Raw genomic sequence first — 23,060 nt, forward strand, 5'->3', positions numbered from 1 at the left:
TTAATTTGGTTTGCTAGTCTAAGGTACATTAATGTGTTACGTAATATAACTGTTTTAACTACTCCGTAAAAATCATTCTGTAAATCTGCAATAGACATTACCCGTTGTGAAAATGGTATGTCTTTCTCTGAACTATGAGGTACACTAAAAGTATCGAGCAAGATATCGATGTCGGAACTATTAAATCCTATTAAAAATTCACTTAATACCCTCTTTATAATGTCATGATCTGCTAGAATGTTGTTTAAACGTATCATTTCCATAGTTAAATTACTCGACTGTTTATGATAATCTAGATTCTGATTAATTTCGTTTATTAAAAATTGATATAAGAAGTTCCTATTTTCGTTATCGTTATTGATCGAACTTAATAATACTTCGAGTTCATTACTTTGCTTTTGATAATAATCGGAACAAGTTTTCGAATTTAGACGCTTGGAAAGAAGACTATTTATTGTATAGTGAATTTTATCAATTCTGTGCGTATCTTCAGGCGTTGGATTTAAAATGTATTCTTCAAATTCAAAAAGATACATAAAAAATATCCACAATATATTACTTATGGAAGGTATATCAATAACATCAAACATAATTATTTTCCAATACTCTTTGAACAAAGAACTGTAGCTAACTATTTTTTGATATGTTGTTTTATTGTCACAATTAAGATCGATTTGAAGTGCAAATTTGAGTATTGAAATATGTTCAAAAGCTTTAAACACATACCCGCAATGTAACTCATTATTAATAGTATTCGTGTGTTGTTTCAATCCGTCATTGGCCATTCCTTTTAATTTATTTAACGATTTAAATTTTAATTGATTATACTGTTTAAATGATTCATTCTTTTTTATTTGCCTTTTTAGATTACTTTTTTTTTTTTCATCATTTGCTAAAATACTTCCACTAGAAATTAAGATAGTTCCAAAAATGATAAAATATAAATCCATTTGATGTGAATTATTTTATAGATTTAAAATGTTTAAGAAGAATGAGCGTGAACTGAATTATGTCTAAGTATTCTCATTTATTGTCTGTAATGGTGTTTTTATTAGTTTATTATAATTTTTATACACTAGTTATATTTTTTTATTCTGTGAGGTTAAAAAATAAAAACCATCTGCTTAACTACAGTGCTGTTATTATAAAACATATTTGAATATCATCGGCTACGTGGCAAAATTTCGCAAATCATATTTTTAGCAATTTTATTTTAATAGTAATGTATACACATTACTTTTTTTATGAATATTAGTACCACAACAGTAAAATTTCATGGTAAATTTATCATATTAATGCACAAGAATTACACCTGGTTTCTACAGTAACAAATGCAAAATCAAAAAGTTTTGCGCTTCTTTTGTAAGATTGATAAAATGTGCCTTACTGCGTTCTGCCACGCATTTAACAATATGTGATAACTATCAGATTTTTAATTTTCAACCATAAAATATTTGTTTTTGAATTCACAATGACATCGCCAGTTTTAAAGTAAACCAAAGTTTTTTGAACTTAACACAATAGTGCTAAGTGTAGAATTTATATTACATTAGATGAATTCATATGAACAAATAATTTTTTTTTATTTATAAAATTGATTTTTATGTTTTGATTACTAATAGTAAATAATAAATACTGATATAAATAGTAATAAAACTATATGTATAAAAGAGAAATAAAGAACTGGTCCAATGATGTTAGCCCACTGGGATACGGAAAAAATCTTGGCACCCTTTATTAAAAGGAATTGAAGGTTATAGAATCTTTTTATCGAATAAAAGACAAAAAAACATTTTATCGATTCTTCTGAAATGTATCCTTAATGGTTATAAATTTAAAACTAGGAGATAAAACAAAAAAAAAGTTAAGCTTAATTTTTAGATAAATTAGTGTTATAATTAAGTTTAACAGCCTAAAAAACAGGTTAAACCTATCGCAGCTGTTTAGATTTGTATAACTCTTTAATAACATTATTAAAACCAATTTCATAAGTTTAAAAATAAATTCTTTTTTATATTTTTTATGAATCTTTAAGTGTGTAATTATTGCTAATTTTTAATTAGTAACTATCTTAGAAACTAGATGTGTTGGAATAAATCTGAAATAAGATTTGGAATCAGTATAAAAATTTTATATATTATTGTAAACCGCAGATTTTTTTTTTTAAATACCAGTGTGTGTAAATAGTTTACAAATTGATAAAAATTAAATGAATAAAACACAAGCAAAATTTCATGTTAATTATATTAATATAAAAAAAATAAATAGTTTAATGAAAATAGAGACAATAAATTGACTCATTTAGCCACATTAAATATTTTAAATTACCATAAATGATAAATAACAATAATAATTACTAACTGATTTCATTTTCCTCTACTACTATTAAAGGGCAAAGAACTCTTTACATGCAAAAATATATAGCGGCTGTATTGTAATAAATATGTGTCGACTTGTGGTCAGGCGTTTGCGAATTTATAGGATGGAAACGTTGGAGACCGGCAAACTGAATAAACGTAAACATACTTTGAAAACCCTTTTCCAACGGACTTTTGTTTTGAGATAGTCATTCACCCGTCGACACGTGTCAACGCAGGACGTGAACTGTGAAAATACACTTTACCATCAATAAGCAAGTGAATATTAAAAACAAATTTTATATAAAAAACTAGTATTAGATTTTTTTTTAAAATTAATGCATGAGTGTTAATGAAATAAAAATAGAACTTGTTATTTTATAAGTGAGGTAAATGAATTTTCGCTAGTGTATTTATTTCATGTTGAGTTTAATCTTATTTAATTTAATTATAAATTCATTATATAAAAATAAATTATTATAGTTGCGAAACTTAAATAATAAAAAAACGAAGTTATAAGGGTGTTATTTTATCTTATGTTAATATTATCAAATAACAAATAGTTACAATTAGATTTCAGATTTCAATGTTACTTGTTTTAAATAGTATGATAAAATAAATTATAAAAAATCTAGCGTTAAATAAATAATTAATTATGTTGATGTACGAAACTTCAGTTGAATAAAAAATAATACAAATAATATGCACAAAAAATGATGTAGTTACATACAGTTTATGTAACTACAATGTCCCATCATGTTTTGACATATTTAATAATACAAGGCAACAAATAACAAAACAAATTATTATATGAATTTTATGTGGCCTTTTTGTCACTGATTCCAAACGTGGCTGTAGATTTTTTCTATCATATCTAGAATTCATGATGTTTTGGAAAATTCAGAACTATTCCATCAATTTTAAACTTGTCTTTGGATTTTTAAAACTGAATTTTAATGTCATTTTCGAAAAAGTTAAACTTTAGAGTATATATTTTTTGGTTTATCTTACTGTGGGAAAACTTTAAACAACAAATAGATAATTTTATAAAAAATTAAAGTATATTACATTTTTACTTATTAAACATGAAATAATTTTAGAAAAATTAAAAAAGAAAAATAATTTAATATTTTTTTATGACAATTTCAATGTGTAATTATCACTTAATTACTAGTTAGTAATTATCTCAACAACTAGATAGGATTAAAAAAATATGAGAAAGATGGTTATCAACATTTCATATAGAATTCATATAAAAAAATGTAAATAAGAAAATTGTTGTTGTAATACGTGATCCATTAATTATTTTGCGTTACTTCTTTTTTAAGTTAACTTTTCAATTTTGAACTACGTTAAGAACNGATATGTTCATTTTTGAAAAAGTTAGAGCATTATTAAGTTAAAAATATTAAAAAAAATTATTTTACCAAAATCGTATTTTTTTTTTATTATACGTCTCTAATTAATTTTTTTTTTATTAAAATATCAAAATAATCACATTTTAGCCATTTTCTTAGAAAAAATTTTAATGGGTCGATGACAATTATAGCATAAGTATCTATTGAGTAACAAGGATTTTAATACATGTGGTATGTATGTAGCGTGAGTGGGTACGGTTCGTAATGTTGTATATTTATTATGTATACTTCACCTCATTTCATACCTACTATATCTATTAAAATACTTGTAATCAGTAAGTAATTATTCTAAAATCGTTATTGCCTAATCACAAACGTGTTTTAAGTAATATGCTAAAAAATAGCCACTAAAATTTAAAAAATTAAAAATTATTCAGAGATAAATAATAAAAAGTATGCTTTTTAGATATAGTTAAAAACTTTATTATCAAATTTAAAAAAGTAACGAAAAATATTCGATAAAAAGTTGTTAAAGATTTCAAATTATGGTGAGACAGTGTATATTTTCAAATGTAGAAGAATTGCCTATCTAATTTGCCTTGTAAATTAAAATCCAAGTTTTTAAATTATTTTTCTGTTAAACGTTGTGTAAGCATAAATAGAATAATTTTTTCAATACTTTGAATGAAATTAGCTGGTGTTTGTTTTCAAATTTTGAATACATGATATTATGAAAACACAAAAAATGTCACAGCTATAGTGCATGAATTAGATAGTTTTAAAATCAACTAACAATTTTATATTAAAAATTGATCACTTGTGGCGAATTATTTAAAATTGTATTAAAAATATTAATTTAAGACTAAAAAAATATATAACTTAAAAAGGTCACATAAAAAGAAATTACTGAAAAATCGTATATATGTATTTCGGGAAAATGTTACCATTAGCATCGCTAAACACATACTGACACCACGACTGGAAAAAAGCCCCTTGTATACCCCTAGTGACCATTTTGCCAGTTTATCCAAGTTTAATAATTGATTTTTCAATGGGCCAAGATCCCAATTAATTAAATTTTTCTTATTTTTAAATATTTCTATTGCATCCTTTATATTGAATTCTTTGTAATTATTTATATTTTTAATTAGTTTTATGGTGTTAATAGAGTGATTATATGTTAATGAATGTCCAGGATCTACAGGAGATTTATTGATTTTTTGATTGTTAAAGTTTCTAAAGAGTTCTTTACACCTGACTCCTGTATTTCTTTTTGCTTGTCCTACATAACATAAATTACAACATTCACATCGTATTTCATAAATGCCCAATTTTCCTTCATCATCTACTTTTTTTCCGGCTTTACAATCCATTGAGGTTTTTTTACCGCCAAAACTACCTTCTCCCATTTCTCTCTATCATACGCTATAACTTTCTAATCCACCCCATCTTCTTGGACTACCAATTTCCATATCTCATTTATACTGTCTATCCATCTTCTTCATGGTCTTCCCCTTGGTCTCATCGCTGTCATATAAATCATTATTTCTTTTATTAGGCATCCGTCTGCTCGCCACGCATGTCCAGCCCATTGCATTCTTATACTTTTAAAATATTGCACAATATTTTCCTTTTCCTATAAGTTTTCTAGCTGGACATTTGATCTCAGTTCCCACTGTTATGTTTCGGTATTATATACTGGACCATGTATTCAGATTTTCCTTTTGAATCTTCTCTTCATCACCTTTAGTTGTGGACCATGTGACACATGCAGCTTATATCAAGTTTTTCTTTGACTTTTTTTAATATCGTTTTTGATTTAAAGAGGGTCTTCATTGGAAATAACATCGATTTGTTGCATTCAGCCTCACATTTATTTCTTCGTACATAATATTCTTGTTGTTTAGAATTATTTTAAGGTACTTAAATTCTCCTTTATCTTTAGGGTTACCTAATAAATCCCTTAAATTATTACTTTTAGATGTTGCTAAAGTAATATAAAAATTCTTAAGAATTTTAATTATTCCATTTAAGATTGCAAGATAATATAAAATGGGTGTTCTAATTACTTTTTCTTTCCCCTCCCAATTGAGTGTACAGCTACTTTCCTTTTTTTATTCCACTTATGTGTTCGGACTAAATTTGATTAAGTTTTCTTTATATACTTTTAATCTAGTTGTTTTTCTTATAACTCGCAGTTCTTTATCAAAATCTATTTTATTCATTGGATTATTAATTAATCTATAAACCATACTATAAAAATCTGATATTTTGTGTTGTCAGCTGTGGGTCGATTTGTTCGGAATATACTTGATCGTGTGTGTATTTTTCTGACAAATTTCAAAATTTAGTTCCTCCTCTTTTGAAAAATAAATCTAAGAGTCAATTTTTCCTTTACTTCCTGTTCTTATGTGAATTTAATCGATGGGTAAAACTAATTTAAATGTTGTAAGATTTACGTATTAAAATCTTTGTTTATTACTGCAAAATTATTATCTACATGTTTAACTTAAATTTACGAGAAATCACCATAGGATTTTTAAATTTATTTAGAACTTTTTCATGAAAAGTTCTGCTAAAAATAGTGATAGTATAATTGGCATTGCAGTGCTCTTGTTTATTACTATTATTTATAGTTTATTATCAGGATCAGATTGAGAAATTTTAGTCCACCAACATTTTATACTTTTATCGTCCAGTAAACCGGTTAATATCGATCAAATTATACATTTAAACTATGAATTATTGGTATTTTTTAGTTTGTAACTTAATTTTGAACGTTTATACAAAAAGGAATAATTTTAATGGGTCAAAATTTATCTTACTAACTCCAACTTATTATAGCGCTATTCAGGTTTTCAATGTAGTTTCCCAGTAAAATTTGCTCACTGTGTAGATATTGTTAGGGGCTTCTTTAGTACTTGAGGATCTTGGTCAAAACCAAGAATCGGAAGCTACCCGACGTTAGCCTTAATATCGTCCCTATCTCCTTAAATGAGTTTTAATTGTCTGATGGAGACACAGGTAATCGTGTACCTTAGTTACAAGGGATAGATTATATAATAAAGTTAGACTTTTGTTTTATGTCAATGACAAAGTAAAGTGATAATTTAAATATTCAGTATATAGAAGTCATATGTAATGTACAATACGTTTTACCTGAATCCTAGTACAGTTGGTTAGTAGGTATAGTGAGACGGAATTGGTTGGCTATGATGACAATTGGCTATAGACGATTCGTTGAATAAAACAAGTTAGTTTATTAATAATTTAAACAAAACAAAAGTAATTAATAGCATTGAAAACTATGTCTATAACGGCCACTCAAACACAACTGCCCTTTGTTAGATTGACGTCAGTAGCTTCAGGCTACAGACGAGTAGAATTATCATATCAGCATCTCCATCTATGCTAATTAATATGTATTACGAATTAAGTAAATGGAAATAAAACGTGTATAATATAAGTGGTAAGAACATAGTAATAAATGTTCTTACAATATATTTCTACACCGTTTAGTAATATAAATATATTTATATAAATAAGTTAGTTGATTAAATGATAATATGATAAGAGAAAGAAAGTTTAAGTTTAGTTAGAATGCTTTTTAAAAAAGAGTAATGATACATATTCTCAAGAGTGTTGTATGTTAGTTAGATCAGAATTTTCGTTCTAACAAAGGTCATACGACATGATTAAATTAGGCGAGCAATTTGCGTTCTATTATTTCTATCTTGTAATTAGTAACGCCCCGTATCTCACCCATAGATACATAAAAAGTATCTTCGGTCTAATGGGTTTAAATTTTATTTCCTCGAAACTGTCGTCTGTCGACAGTCTTTAGCATAAAACTTAATTGAGTATAGTAGTTATCCATTGCGTATTATGATGTACAAATTATGAAACTAACGCTTGGCTGAACATCTAGTAATTATTAATTGACATTTGTATAGAGTTTTATAAATTTTGTAATTAATTCTGAGAAACATTAAAGCACACCTTTTGTGATTAGAAGTACTGTATAAAAATTGAATTATTTTCTAGACACATTATAAATATTAAAAAGGACTACTTCAAAAAATAAAAATAAAAATGTGTAATTGAACAACTTATAATTCAACAAATGAAATTAAAAGTATAATATACTGAATGAAATATTATTTGTAAAATGAACTGAATTAATGTATAAATATATAAATGTTGAACTACAAGAAAGATAGTCTATATATATATATATATATATATTAATTAAGAATTATATTATTGCAGCTTTTTGTGAATTGAATAATATGAGTGCAAAAATTGATTTAATAAAAGATGAGGAAACTGCTGACAGTCGACCAAATTCAAAAGGATTGGAATTGAACTTAGATGAAAATATAAAATCAGCGTCGAGTGATAAACGAAAATCTTCCACTAATGTAAGTATAATTAGTTTAAGAATAAAAAATTAGCCCACAAATAAAAAATACTAAAGTTTTGAATTATTTTAACTTATTTTAGAAGATATTGTAAGCGTCAACAAATGTTAGTATCTCTTAATACTATTTTACCATATTGATTATTTCCTATTCAAGAAATAACTTAGTAACAAGTATAGACATATGCTAAGTCTTCTATTTTTGAATGAACACACGTAAAAACTATTTTTTATAAATCATATTAAAAGATTTATATCATATATCATGATATATATATATATATCATCACTTAATGGCAATCGAATGATTTGAACAATTACGTTATTTATTTATTTACAAGCAAGAAAAACAAAGAATTTTCTTTTGTCAAAAAGTATTTATTTCCTTGAAAAATGAATTCCTTAATATGGCTTAATTTGTTTAAACACTTTTGTAAATTTAAGCATTTAACGTACTTTGTTTTAATTTGAAAAATGTGTTATTTTGAAAAAACAATATATTTTTTGTACGTAGAAATTAGTTTGTGTCAGACACAATTCTTATAAGTGTCCTTGGAGAGATTGGCATTTTGTATGGTTGTTATTTTTATAAAATTTTTCTTTTTAATGTTTTAAAGTATTTTTTTTTTAATAAGATAATGCAGTAACTTAACAATGAAACCGTAAATATGATGAAAACAATTCTAATTCAAATATTAATTAATAACAACTTATTATGCATTTAATTAATGTGTGTTTATTAGTGTTAGAAAATACAGTTATAAAACGTTTGAATGTTCTCTACAGTAATAATTACTATATTTATTATTTATTATAGTCAGTGGTGTAGTCCTAAAAATGTTTATGGGTATACGCCTATATAATAAATAGAGAATAACGTGGGGGGCTCCGCCCCCCACACCCCCTATTGCACTTTACATTTTTTACATACAATATTTCACATTATCAACAGTGATATAGTCGTAATTTGATCAATAGATAAGTTAAAAACCTAAATGAGGAAACGTGGGGAATTTCACCCCCACACTACATTTCAAAGGCCTTAACTATAACATAGTTTTGGGGGACGGAATACAAATATTGTGATATTTTAACTGTGTTAAAAATATGTATTTTCTAATTATTACATAATGCAACTAAAACTCCTAACCCTCCCAGTTGCTCCTTCCAACTTCCAAACTATTACTCGAATATTTTTACTGACACTTTTAAGTTCTTACATAAATTAAATTTCATAGTCATACAATTGATAAGTGTATTATTAGATACTGTTATATTTTTTATAAATAAACAATAAACTTTATGCAGTAATAAAATAATCTTACAATCATTGTTTTCAAATCGTTAAAACATAAATGAAATAAACGTGAATAGGTACATGTTAGTACTATCTTAATTCATTATAGGTAATATATTAAATACTAGATTGGTTGGTAAACGGTTTATTACGGAAAAATACAAATTACCAATTTCAACAGCTATAGGTTAACCCAATAACTTTCAGTTTCAACTTAGTATGTGCTATATCGTTAATTTCTGGTCGATGTTTTAAATTTTGTCAATAAAATTGTCGTGAAATGATAAACATTATCCTATTTATTTATACACTTTGACAGTGTTTTGTTTTACATTTATATTCTAATTTTAAAATGATAATAGTCTCGAGCCATATTTGTATGTTTATAACTTCAGATATATGTTTATATGTGGTATGACTGTAGAGATTAAACAAACTGATAAGAGTTATTCAAAATTTGTGTTTTATGACAAACGTACCTATATTCGATACCCACGTATTACTTTTTATTTTATTCTTTAGTCTATACTCTTTAACTATTTTATAAATACGTATATGCACTAATAAAAAAACTAACAGTGGATATACGCCGTATACCCGCGTATCACTCATGATTTTATAAGTATACGCAATAACAGAAAAACAAAGAAGTGGGTATACGCCGTATACCCGCGTATACGCTCCACGACACCTCTGATTATAGTTTATGTTAATGATTATTGTTAACACTAGTATATTGTGTTGAAGATTTCATAATTATTGTTTGGTTTTAGAAATGAACCTTGTTTATCCTGACAACTTTATAACTTTCATTAAATTTATTTTTGGAAATATGCAAACCTGAAATAAGGTCAATGATCCCAATATTATAAACATTTGACAACAAAATAAATACCCGTTGGTTTTTTTTTCAATAAAATAACTACTTGTAATTGTTTATTTTAAATTTTATTTATGAAAGAAATAATGTATGTTATACACAATGTTCTATGATAGGACAGTACAAAGTAAAAAAAGCTCGAGGTAAACGACTTATAATATGTATGAACTTATAAAAATAGCATTAATATTAAATAAATTATTCATAGTTTTTGGGTTGCTTACCCTTAGTATTATATAGCTTTTTGTTCGTGACTGAACGTTTCCTGTTTTTTTTTTTTTTTAATATTTAGAAATTTGTGAGTTAATTTCACTATGATAGTTTTATTACTAAAATTTTAGCTAAAATTCAAATTAAACTCAATAAAAACTGAGTAATTGTTCAGAAATCTAGAATCAAATATTCAGAAGTAGTAATAAATAAATAAAATATTCAATAATTATTTTTATATAGATTTTATTATGTTTATATGAACATAATGTAAAACAGCGGATTAGTACACCATTCATAGTGAATTAGTAACCGAAAATATTATCTAAAACTATTATTTATTTAAAATTCAAATAAAAGTAAAAATATATCAAATTTTATTTATAATAAAGTTATTTTGAAGAAATTTTGTATATTTTTTTTGAAATTTACTCCATTATTAATTTATTATAATTCTAGTTTTTGCATTTTTGTAATGAATAAACCATTAAGCCTGTAGGCTAAAAACCACGGACGAACGTGCCATTCTAATAACGGAAGGGGAAAGAGGGAGGAGTGGTTTTTGGGTTCGCACGGCCGGCGGCCACGATCCAATAATGTATGTCAGTCATTTGTAGTGCGCCATGCTCGTCCGCATGTTTTCGACACCTTAAATTATACTAGTTTCTATAAAAATCGGTTCGTCATTGTGTTGCCTTAGTATCTGAACTTTCATGCTCAAAATTTATACATCACCATCTAGTCATCTACCCTATCTGAGGTAAAATTAGTTGAAAAAAACCCTTAAAAAGTTACATTTATTTATCAAAATGTATCAATTTTTTTTTCAATCCGTAAATAAACTTTTAATTATAAAAATATGATTTATCGCTTATAATTGGATCATATTTATAAAATAATGAAACTTGATGTAACTATCGTTTCCGATTTTGTGAATAAAATATGAATTACGATACCGCTACTAAATGAATATTGCATGTATTATAAAATTTTTTTCTTCAAAAATTGTTCAAAAATTTGAAGAATACAAGTTTGAAAGCTGGTACACTAATTTTATTAATATGTGATCAAAATCATTGTCTAAAAACTATTGTTTATGTTCTCTTTAAGCATTGTTATAGATTTCTTTTAAAGTCAATATCTTGTAAGAACTATTTGAAAATTATTTGTAAAATAAGGTAAAAATAAAATAACCCTAAATTAGAGCAAAATAATACTGTCATATTAGTAAGTATTGAATAAAGTTTACAGAGCGAATTTTTAAGTTATTCCCAATGAACTATTTGAAACAAAATTTTCATGATGTATATCACCAAAAAAAAACAATTCTTCTACAAAAACTATTCGAGTTTATTTTGTACACTTAATCGAGAAAATTTAAAAAACTGAAAATCCTATGTCCACGAGAGAAGATAAATCTCCAAAATGCCTTTATCTTATAGTGTCCATCATAAATAGTGGTATACACACATTAAACGCTTTTTCTATCGTATTCATTGTCTGATCACATGTAATTCATAATAACAGAAAACACAAACAGTTAAATAACTATGTCTACTGTTGAAATATCAGTCACACAATTAATTTGTTAAATTCACTTTAATTATATTACACGCAGTAAGAAGTTTACCTTCAGAAGACGGTAGCCATATGCAGAATCTATAGTCACCGTTTAGTCCGTTACCATTCACCGGTTATTAATTCTTTTTTTTAAATTGTGACGTTCTTTCTTTAAACTAAATTAAATAGGTGGATAACAAAATTATTTTAAAAAGAATATGTTAAACTTGAAGGATAGGCCACCAGTAGATGACATTGTTACTCATATAATATTTTTTCGTATATGTTTTTTGTTGCATTCCTTTACATATTTTATACAAAACTATACTCAGCATTATGACAAAATAAATAATATGAAATTTTTACTAAATTTGTTTAAAAAATTAAAATATAACATCATATGGAAATCATTTTTAGTTGCTTTTAGTATATATTTTAAATTTTATTTTGTTTGTAGTATGTGAAAAATAATATAATATATTATATTATATTGAGTGTTATAATATTACACTCACTATTTTTTGTAAAACTCTAATTATTAATAATCGTTCAAAAGTTTCCCTCAAAAATACGAAACTATTATACTGCATTACATATAATATAATAATTATATAACAATACATACAACGGTTTGATTAACTTACTTAATTTTTACAGATTTTAACAAATCTTTAATGATTAAAAAGTCCTATCTTTCATAATAATGTCCTTTTAAATTTGTTGATACTAACAAATAGTTACTTTATTTAAAAACTTAGACGTAAATTTGTGTAAGAATATTGACGTTTAAAATGAAGCCATATTTCCTTTTTATTTCAGCTAAAGCTTATTTAACAGAATTATTCCTCACTTGTGGTCAAGTTTTTAATGATTTAATAAAGAAAAACATAATAATTTTATATCAAAATAGTAAAAAAGTTTTTACGATACCATAATGATTTTAGTTTTTTTTTACTTTAGTTATTACATTGGGCCATAACATTAGGCATAACATAGAGGACTCTAATGTTTATATATACTCTAGCATAACAAAACCATTAACATTATTAATCTTAATATCCTTTTGTCATAAAAAGTTCTGTCATTAAAGAAATTTTTATCTTATCTATTATGTCAATGTTTCGAAAAATGTTGTGCACTTTTTCAGAAATAAAATAAAATTATTGAATTAACACAGATAAAAATAAATAGAGATGCTATAGCATTAATATTTATAAATGCTTATAAACGTTTATAAAGGTTTTATGAAAGTTTAAATAATAGTTTTTTTTTCAAAATATATAGAGTATCAATAAAATTTGGCATCTTTTTATTTTATTTATTATACAATTAGTAATTTACCTCTAATCTTAAATTATTTTGGCCACTACATCACTCATATATTTGCTTAAGAAATAAAAATGAATTAGTAATTATTTTAATTTTATGCGCAGAGATTAAAAGTCATAGCCGCAAATTTTTTATAACTAGATTCTACAACTACTATGAAAATAGTTTCAGTTAGATTCCTATCCTCTGTAGGTTCATCTATTGTATGTTATATTTTATCTCTATTAAGATTTATCATGAATTTGAAATAATTATTTGATGAAATCTTCAACCTGTAGAAATTGTGCATTATTTATGATATATATTGTGCTTGTTCTTTCGATTGAATTGACTAGAAATTATTGTTTACAACCATAGGAAATGCAATTTACTGGAGATGTATATTATGTAATGGTATTAAACTATTTTATGAGATACTAGACCTCGGCCATTTATATGGCCATGAATGAACAACTATTCGTTTTAACACTAATTCATTCTTATTCAGATCCATAAAAATCCAACCCACAAATTTATTAGACATCATAATTGCAGAAATCGTATAATTTGACCATTGCTACAACCAAATAAATATCCATTGTTGTTTGTTATCGATTAATTATTAATGGCTGGCTAACGAAAATAAGACCATTTTTGTTATTTTATCTTTAAGTCTCTGTTTTTGTATTTAAAAGTGTATTAAGAAAACATTACTGCTCACAGACATAATTTTGTTTTTCTTTTTCAATGGAATCGTAGAATTTATACATGAGTTTTCTCAATATTAATAAAAATATTTTTTTGAAAAAAAAAAAATTATATTAACTTTTAGGTTGAAGATATTTAGATAGCAAAATATTGCATAAAAATTATTTTTATGCAGTGTTAAAAGTAATTATTTTATAAACCGAAATCTCCTGTCTACACTACAAAAATCAAACCTTCAACAAATTTTTTTTTAATAATTTAGTAAATTAGAATTTTGACATTTTAGATTATTAGTTACATTTTTTTATCGTACTATAAACAGTTTAAATTTTTAAGTAAGATAATTAATAATATTAAAAAAAGCAGTTTGTCTATTGTATAAAATTAAGAATTATCGATTGTGATTATTTTATTTCTTTTAGGTACTCGATAACCACTTTTGGACTAATATTTCAGAAGTTATTAACAGTTTTACAACTCGGTGATAGGAGAAGTACTGCCGGGGAACGATTAGATATACAATTAAAGACAATCACGAATAGCTTCCAAAATACTGTATCATAATTTGTTATCGACCAGTCATTTTTTAAATTAGATCAATATCTATTAAATAAGCTAGTTATTTATGTATGTTATCGTTTGAAAATATTAACTTCATACCCTTATAAGATATAAGGGATGAGCGTAAAAAATACTTTGTGGTTGAAAAATTGAGAAAAATGTGTAAATAAAACTAAAATGATTTTTAATACTTTTTTTACTCGTCGATTAATTAAGTGGTAAATGAATCACTCTGTATATTGGAAGTTATGGTGTCGGTGTTTTTTCTTACAGTTAGGTCATGTGTAAAATGGCGCGAAAATGAATTTAACATTAATAGTTAGTTAACAAACCGAAACAAATTCGAATAATTATATTTCTATGGTGGAAAAATTACACGGGTAATATTGTAAAATTATGTGAAGATGTTCTGTAGAATCGTGTCTTCATTGTTAGCATATTGGTACATACATGTGGTCATATACTTTGGATGTACGTATAAAAATACATTGTGTTTTAATGCTGGAAGGAGAAGTAAGGTGCATGCACGTGGGGTTCGATCAACTTTCTAGTAGCATGCAGTGCAGAGTAACATGTGATATAATACATCAGCCGACTAAGTATCTATTGCGGTCAAGGTCGTTGACAGCATAATAATTACGCTGAAAAAAAAGGAGTAAAAAAAATAATTATTGTGATTTTTTTTTCTTTTTACGTGAGCAATTGTAACGTATTCTTTAAATTTTGAGTGTAATATTAGAAAATATATTTGCTTACAGGGTAGTAGTACTTTCCAAAAGTTGAAAAGGATTTTATTCTTAAAATATATTTATCAGGATAAAACTGTTGAGTATGAAAACAAATTATTATTTTAATTGCGTTCAAAGTTTTTTAAGTTTAAAAACAAAAATAAGGAATACGTGCATCAATAAAGACTGAATTACATTAAAATTTCGTTGAAAAGGTTCTTCTATAATAAATATTACGATCTATTCATTTAGTGCCGAAGTTTAAAGATATATCAATTTTTTTTTATTGTTTTGTTTGTGATACAGTTGTTGGATTATGTTGCATAACAAGATTTTAAAAGGTAAAAAAATAGGGAAAAACAAAACATGTTAAGAAATGTCATGCATGAGGAGAATTTTTTAAATTAAAATGATAATTTTTATTTAGGTTAAAAAAAATGGCATAGGCTAAGTTCTTTGTCTAGGTAACTGTCAATTCATTTAAAGTAGATTTTAACGTTTCTATGAAAACAAAACAAAATTGAGATTGAGCACAAAGATAAAATTAAACTATACTGATAATTTTTAAAAAATATCACGAATGGAAATAGTGATAAAGATTTTAAAATATTTGAATTTTGTTTAAAGCTTATAAAAATAAATAGTTTTATAAGTTTTTAAGAGATTCTATAATGAAAACGAAATGTATCAGTTAAATTTCATATTAACTTAAAAATGTAAAAAGCAATTTATTAACTTAAAATTTAATTGCTTAAAAAACTGTATTTATCAAAATAGAAACATCGTATGATAGTGTTAAGTTTTTTCGTATATTTGCACAGGGTGAATTTCGTCATAAAGATATAAATAAAAATTGTCTTTTTATGAATTGATTATTTAATTTATTTTTTTCGAAGAGAGATTTTTTTCTTTGTAACTAATTAAATATTACTTTTTCGTATTAGATATTATGATATTACTTTTTTCATAGTATTATCATGCAAAAAGTAATAAATCTAACATATCATTAACAGTTAGATAGCAATAAATACTTAACCTTGGATGTTCCAGAAATCAGTACTTTCCATCTATTATGAAACCCAAGGTCTCATGATTTAAACGCTTTCAAAATAAATAGAATTTAATTCATTTTTAATGAAAGAAAAGTGAAGTTTGACGTAGGTGTTGATACGCAATTATTTTATTGTAGAATTTTCAAAATATATTTTGTCAACATTGTTTTTGATATTATCATCCGTAATAACTATTATCTTATTTCATTATATTATTTACGATACTTTACAGAAAAAATTTATCCAATGAATTTTTTTTGTAAATTACAAGCGGTCAACACTTGAACGAGGAAAAATGAGTGATTATTGCAAATATTGTGATGTAATCTCAGTTTAATGTTTTTATTAAAATATGACTCCACTTAATTCAAAATATTTTTTAAGAGTAAAATAGTTGATATTTCCGTGGTTAACTTTGTCAAATAAATTTTATTGAAAAATACCTTTAAAAAATTTGCCAAGGTTGACATACAAGAGCATATATACCGTTTTGAAATTATTGATTATTAAACCAACTATTCCTTAAAGCTCTCAAGGATATCCGAACACAGGTTCTGTTACATAAACAGCGTACTGCATTTATTCATATCAACATGTATCTTATTAATTCTATTATTATAAATAATGCAATTATTACGTCACTTCAAAAAAAAAAAAAAACCATTTAAATTAATAATAAGTTGAGATTTAAAGTATTGTTAATTTTTCAACTTAAAGTAAATTTATCAGATTTTATTGATTAAAGCTATAATCCGAAATAAAATGGTTCGTTAAACCAAAGATGGATCCCTAACGTAATTTATCCACGTTTCTTTCAAGAGAGATGCTGGAGTAAGTTCTAACACAATTATTATCTATGAAATATACATTTTACCAATTATTTTAGAACGAGCTATTTTTGATTTTCGAGTAAATAAGTCTTCTAGAGAGTATTTGAAGCGCTTTTGTGAAATCTGATGCTAGATTCACTCTACTGCTTAATTAATAGATTCTAGTATAATAAATATAAATAAATACATAATATCAAATTTGGTTTACGATATTTGAGTCAAGGTTACTAATGCACACTCCTTAAAAGGTAATTCGAATCTAAGTAATAAGAGCATAAATGCTGCTTTTGATTCATAGACAATTATAAATGCTGACATAAATTATCATTGTTAAATGTCAGAAGAAAAAATGTATACTTATTTTTTTATTATTATTATTAATTTTTTTTTAGCTTTTAAGAATAATTGATACTTAAATTTAGAACGTGATCTGCAAATTCGTTAACATGTAGATTTTATAAAGGATATGTCATACTTGAATATTAATTGTATTTACGAATTGGACTGAATAAAAACCAGACAAATTTTAATAAAGTATATTTATTATTAATTAATGTTGCATAATATTTGTTGAATTTACCAATGTCAAAGACGCGTGCGGTTTGTGGTTTATCGTGATCTGAATCCTACAAATGGAAGGTTCGAGGGCACTATCTAAATTACTTGATACGTTTTGATTTTATCTACGTCGAGAATTTGATATTTTTTAAGGCTATAAATTTTCGGTTGATCTTTTATCGTTTCCGGTTGTTACACTGAATTCATTTGTCAACTGGCAGTTTTTAGATGATTCTGTACGAAAGTGAACGTCATGTCCAAGGAAAGGTCGCATATTTTTTGTGTTCTAATAGATTCATGCTAAAAAGAGCAAATGCGTTGGGATTTCTCTCAAGGTTCCAATGCATATTATAAAATTGTATAACGCACATAACTTAAGTAACAAAATTATTTTATCAGTTAAAAAACAATTAATATTATGTCAGTTTGATTATTTCTATAAGAAGGTATTTGATTCGTTTATTATTTACTTTACATTACGTTGGTCACTCATCTGGAAACCAACAGCAAATATCGTAGCTGAACATCAGCGCTAAGGAAGCGACTAGATAAAACTCTGCGTCACACTACGACCAAATAATAATCATACTCTATTACAGTAGCTCTATAACTAATTTAAAAAATTGGTGAATGAACAATTTGGAACGTAAACTGATCTACATATATCTGTATTCTATAACGAAGAATTTGACCATGAACGTATTTAGACCTTTTAAAGAACTAATCTATTTTTTTTGTCTGACCTATGCGGAAGAAAAATGAAGCCATTGAATAGTATGTCACGAATGAACACTATTGCTTTTAATCTGGCCTTGATTGTTTGGTGAAAATTGGGGATTTTTAATGATTTGTCAGGAATCGTGCATTTTTTAAAGCCTTGAAATTAAAGTTCTAATATACTATAAGAGTTACAACAAGCTAAACATTAAAAATATATACATATAAAATGTTTGTAGAAGTTAAAAATTAATTTTGTTGTAAACAATTTAATTTAAATACATGATGCCAGCAAAGGCACAACTTGGGGGTTTCTAGAAAGTGCAAAAACCCTTTAATTTTGTCACAGGTCCCAAAAATTATGATAATTACGTGTAAATTTATGTAAAATATTTTAAAGGAGGCAGGTAATTAAATATGATCCTCAAACATTTTGTTCAAATAGCCCTTATGATGTCTAGTAGTTTTTATAAAAATATAATATTAATACAATAATACAACAGTACAATGTTAGAATACTTATAAATTGTGTTATAAGTGTGTGTAGAGTTAGAGTGAAAAACAAAACAATATATTAAACAAATACAAACTTGCAGTTTGAGTTGGATCGTATGTTAATCAGTTAATCGTCAAAATAATACTATATTAAATATTAGTTTTTTCAAACAAAAAAAATTAATTCTTATATAAAATTTGACTGACTTTATATTGAAGAAAATGTTTGTAATTACATGATCGACCTAACTTGACAAGGAATTTTATGTCACGAGTTGTAGAGTTTTCAGTAAATTAAACGTGGTTGGAACGCAGAATTATTTATTACATAAAATCACATCACGTATTCTTACTTAGAAATAAATCATCCTACATAACATAAATTTTATATATTAGAATGAAGAAAACTTTTTTTTAATGTATATTACTACTTTTACAGATATCTACAATGGGGTACAGTTCCAAGGATGAATGGTGTGGCACTGTTGTTAAGTATAGTATGTTCTTATCCAATTTTGTTATTTTTGTAAGTAAATCTTAAAAATTGAATTGTTTAAATTTGTTAATTTTATAATGTTTTTTGATATTATTTAGATTGGTGGTATTGTTTTGGTAGCCATTTCAGTTTATACGCTGTTTGACAAATCTTTTATAAAAGAACTTTTAGGCACCAATTTATTCACTGGAGCCGTATACATACTTATTGTTACTGGTGTACTATTATCGTTCCTATCATTTTTAGGATGCGCCGGTGCCGTCAAAGAAGTCAAATGTATGCTGTTGACGGTAAACTATAAGTTCAAATAGATATACGTGTGCATAAACAGTTCAATAAATAATTATTATTTTTTTTTATAGTATTTCATTATTCTATTCATAATTTTTGTCGTTATGTTGGTTGGAGGAATTTTATGTTATGTTTTCCGTCAAAGAGTGCAGACAACCATGCAGCAAGAAATGCTCAGGACTATTAGATCTTATGGCGAAGACCGAGCCATAACTAGGGCATGGGACGATCTTCAGGAAGGCGTTAGTCAAACCATTATGGATTATAGATTTATAAAATATTCAAAATTGAATTTTTTTATTTTAGCTTCATTGTTGTGGTGTTACGACTTATGATGACTGGAGGCAACACAGAATTGGCGGTATAATACCTGACAGTTGTTGTCGGGAGATCAACGGAAAGGTAACTGTATTTGTTTATATTAATATTATTAATTACAATTACTTAAAAAGATTATTTTATCATTACACTATTACTTCTTTTCTGTGAACTAGTAAACGTTTTTTTTTTTATAGAAACAACCGTGTAATTTGAGTTTTCAAGCGAGTCAACAAATTTACACATCAGGTTGCTTGAACGTTACGACGGCTTTCATGAAGGATCACGCAAATACTGTAGGAACAGTTGGTATAGCTGTATCACTAATTTTGGTAATTTATATATATACAAATTTGTATTTATTAGTTATTTTTGTTTTTGTAAAAACTCTGCCCGTTAGTGTCATTATAGCATAACAGCACAATTAACCGCGACTAAATTTAAAGTTTATGCCACATAAAGAATATTAATATCATAATAGCGTAGGAATAACATAAAATACTTAAAAAAAATAAACTGCTATCAAATAAAATAATTTCCTTAAGAATCTCAAATCCTCTTACACTATTTAAGATATGTAGTTTATTAATTAAACAAATTTCGATTGTAGTATTGAATTGTAACTTTTAAAATACCTGAATGTATAGGTTTGAAAATTTAATGATTACAAAGTTTAATTTGTTTAAGAAGTCTCAGACTATAGTCTAGTAAAAAATATTTCCTTTTTAAAAAAATTCATTATAATTTTGTTAAGCGCATTTGCATCTAAGCGTTTCATGATAATGATTACATCACTATCAGATTTCAATTTATACTGATTTTAAATTCATTTCATCCTAACTTAGCCGAGTCCTATTTATTATTGGTTATTAATTGAAAATTGATAACTAGTATTTTAGATCTAGATAGTAAATTTAATTTAGTGTAGAGCAGAGAATGAGTGTAGCAGAGATGATAATGCTTAGATGGATGAGTGGAGTGACTAGAGAAAATAGGATAAGGAACGAGCATATAAATGTAGATGTATAGCATATAGATGTAGCGTCAATCGTAAATAAGATGAGAGAAAATAGACTTAGATGGTTTGGTCATGTTATGAGAAGAGAAGAATCGGAAGCCGTAAGAAAAGTTGTAGAAATGAATGTTGAAGGAAGAAGAGGTAGAGGAAGACCAAAAAAGAGATGGAGAGATGTTTTTGAATGCTTTATGAGGACAGCTGATGTGAGCGTAGAGGATGTGGGAGATCGTGTCAAGTGGAAGTTTAGGATAAGGGTGGCCGACCTCCAGTAGTTGGGATTAAGGCTAGGAAGAAGAAGATGGTAAATTAAATTTAGTAAATGAATATTAATACAGCAAATAAATATAATTACATACTAATTCTTTTTATTTTTTGTTATAGCTTCTTGGATTAGCTTTTTCGTGTGCACTGTTCATGCTCATCGTTTAATAAACTTTGTGCTGCTAGCCATTCGAAGTATTAATATCGTCTAGTTCAAAATCTTCATAGTTCATATTTATTATTAAGACGTAAATCCTATTGCCTAATATGGCTATTTTTATCTATATATAAACATAAATCAGACTGTTTTATGTAATTAAGTCTTTTAACTATTCATAATTTATAATTAAATACTTAAAAATAATTATGCTATCAAAAAATATGTTAAGTATTGTACTAAGATTTATTAATTATAGAGGTGGAATTATTGGTATATGTTAGGAAAAATTGGTCTTGATTCTAATTTTTTGGGACTTCTAAAGATCGATATATCAAATAGAATTATTTTAAAATATTTTTCCAAAAAAAAATTTAGATGAAAAAACTTTATGCAATTATTATAAATATGCCAAAAAAATGTGAGGTCTCTTAAAAAATAACTATATAATATATTAATGAACTAAAATATTTTTGTAGAATTATATTAAATTATACGAACAATAAAAACAAAGGACTACGACATTAGCTTACTTGTTATGCTTTACTTAAATATAATTTATTAATTTTTGTACGATAAATTTTTCTTTACCTAATTGTAAACCCTTTTTTTTTTTATATTTGAAATAAATAGTGTCATGTATTTAACTATGTTTTTTACCTATTCATATGTAAGAATATTTCGTTATCTATAACTTATTTTATTTTATATATATTACATACAAAAATTTTTTTATTAACTTATTATAAATTCACAAATATTTTTCAGTTTATATCTATTAGTTTTAATAATTTTAAAGTATTTATTTATTGATATAATTGGATGATAAATATAGAACTGGTCATTAAGTTACCAAACTATTTTAAATGCCCAACTCTAATACTAAGTCATTAGTTAATAAAAGTAAGTTAAATGTACCCGTGTCATATTTAATTAATTTATTATTCAGTAAGAATTTAATATAGAATTTCAATAAAGAATATTGTAAATGATAGCAAAAAATTAAAAATAATACAATAAAATGTTATCGTTTAAAATGTAAAATCTTTGTTTTTTCCATTTTGTGATCAAATACTAAAACTGAACTAGTAGACTTGTTGGAGTTGATTGACATATTATTAAATAATGTAATTTAAAATATGTTAAATGATTTTTATACATTACTATTTTGTACACGTATATTGTTGTGTGACATCAAAAATAGACTCTTTCTTTAAACGCAAAAAATTCTTCATTTCTTAATATTTAAATAAAATACCCTTAATAATAAATATACTAGGTATGTTATTCATATATGATCATATATTATTCAGTTATAAATATGAAAAAGTTAGTCTAACTAAGTTAGTAATTAGTTACTTAATAGAAAATTTTTTGTCGTTAATTACACACACAATAAAATTTTGCCATTTTTTATCCCTTAAGTATAATAAGTAAAAATTAATTGTTAATTTTTTTAACATTAGATAGTTAAAATTTC

At 25.5% G+C, this 23,060-nt stretch overlaps 1 protein-coding gene across 2 annotated transcripts; it reads left to right on the forward strand.

Moving 5' to 3' along the window:
* The first annotated feature begins 2,574 nt into the window (after positions 1-2,574).
* LOC126897685 (CD151 antigen) lies at positions 2,575-21,935 on the forward strand. 2 transcript variants are annotated; one of them, XM_050671472.1, is made up of 8 exons: positions 2,575-2,636; positions 7,985-8,136; positions 19,479-19,565; positions 19,634-19,825; positions 19,898-20,068; positions 20,133-20,228; positions 20,342-20,476; positions 21,544-21,935. In XM_050671472.1, the coding sequence occupies exons 2-8, from the start codon at positions 8,005-8,007 to the stop codon at positions 21,589-21,591; spliced, it is 861 nt and encodes a 286-aa protein (XP_050527429.1). In that variant the 5' UTR covers positions 2,575-2,636; positions 7,985-8,004; the 3' UTR covers positions 21,592-21,935. The 2 variants fall into 2 exon arrangements, with proteins under 2 accessions (XP_050527429.1, XP_050527430.1); XM_050671473.1 differs by lacking the exons at positions 2,575-2,636; positions 7,985-8,136 and adding an exon at positions 11,135-11,282.
* The last annotated feature ends 1,125 nt before the right edge of the window (positions 21,936-23,060 follow it).

Source organism: Daktulosphaira vitifoliae, unplaced genomic scaffold (genome assembly GCF_025091365.1).
Source record: "Daktulosphaira vitifoliae isolate Bord-2020 unplaced genomic scaffold, ASM2509136v1 Scaffold_2, whole genome shotgun sequence".
NCBI classification, from domain to species: Eukaryota; Metazoa; Arthropoda; class Insecta; order Hemiptera; family Phylloxeridae; genus Daktulosphaira; species Daktulosphaira vitifoliae.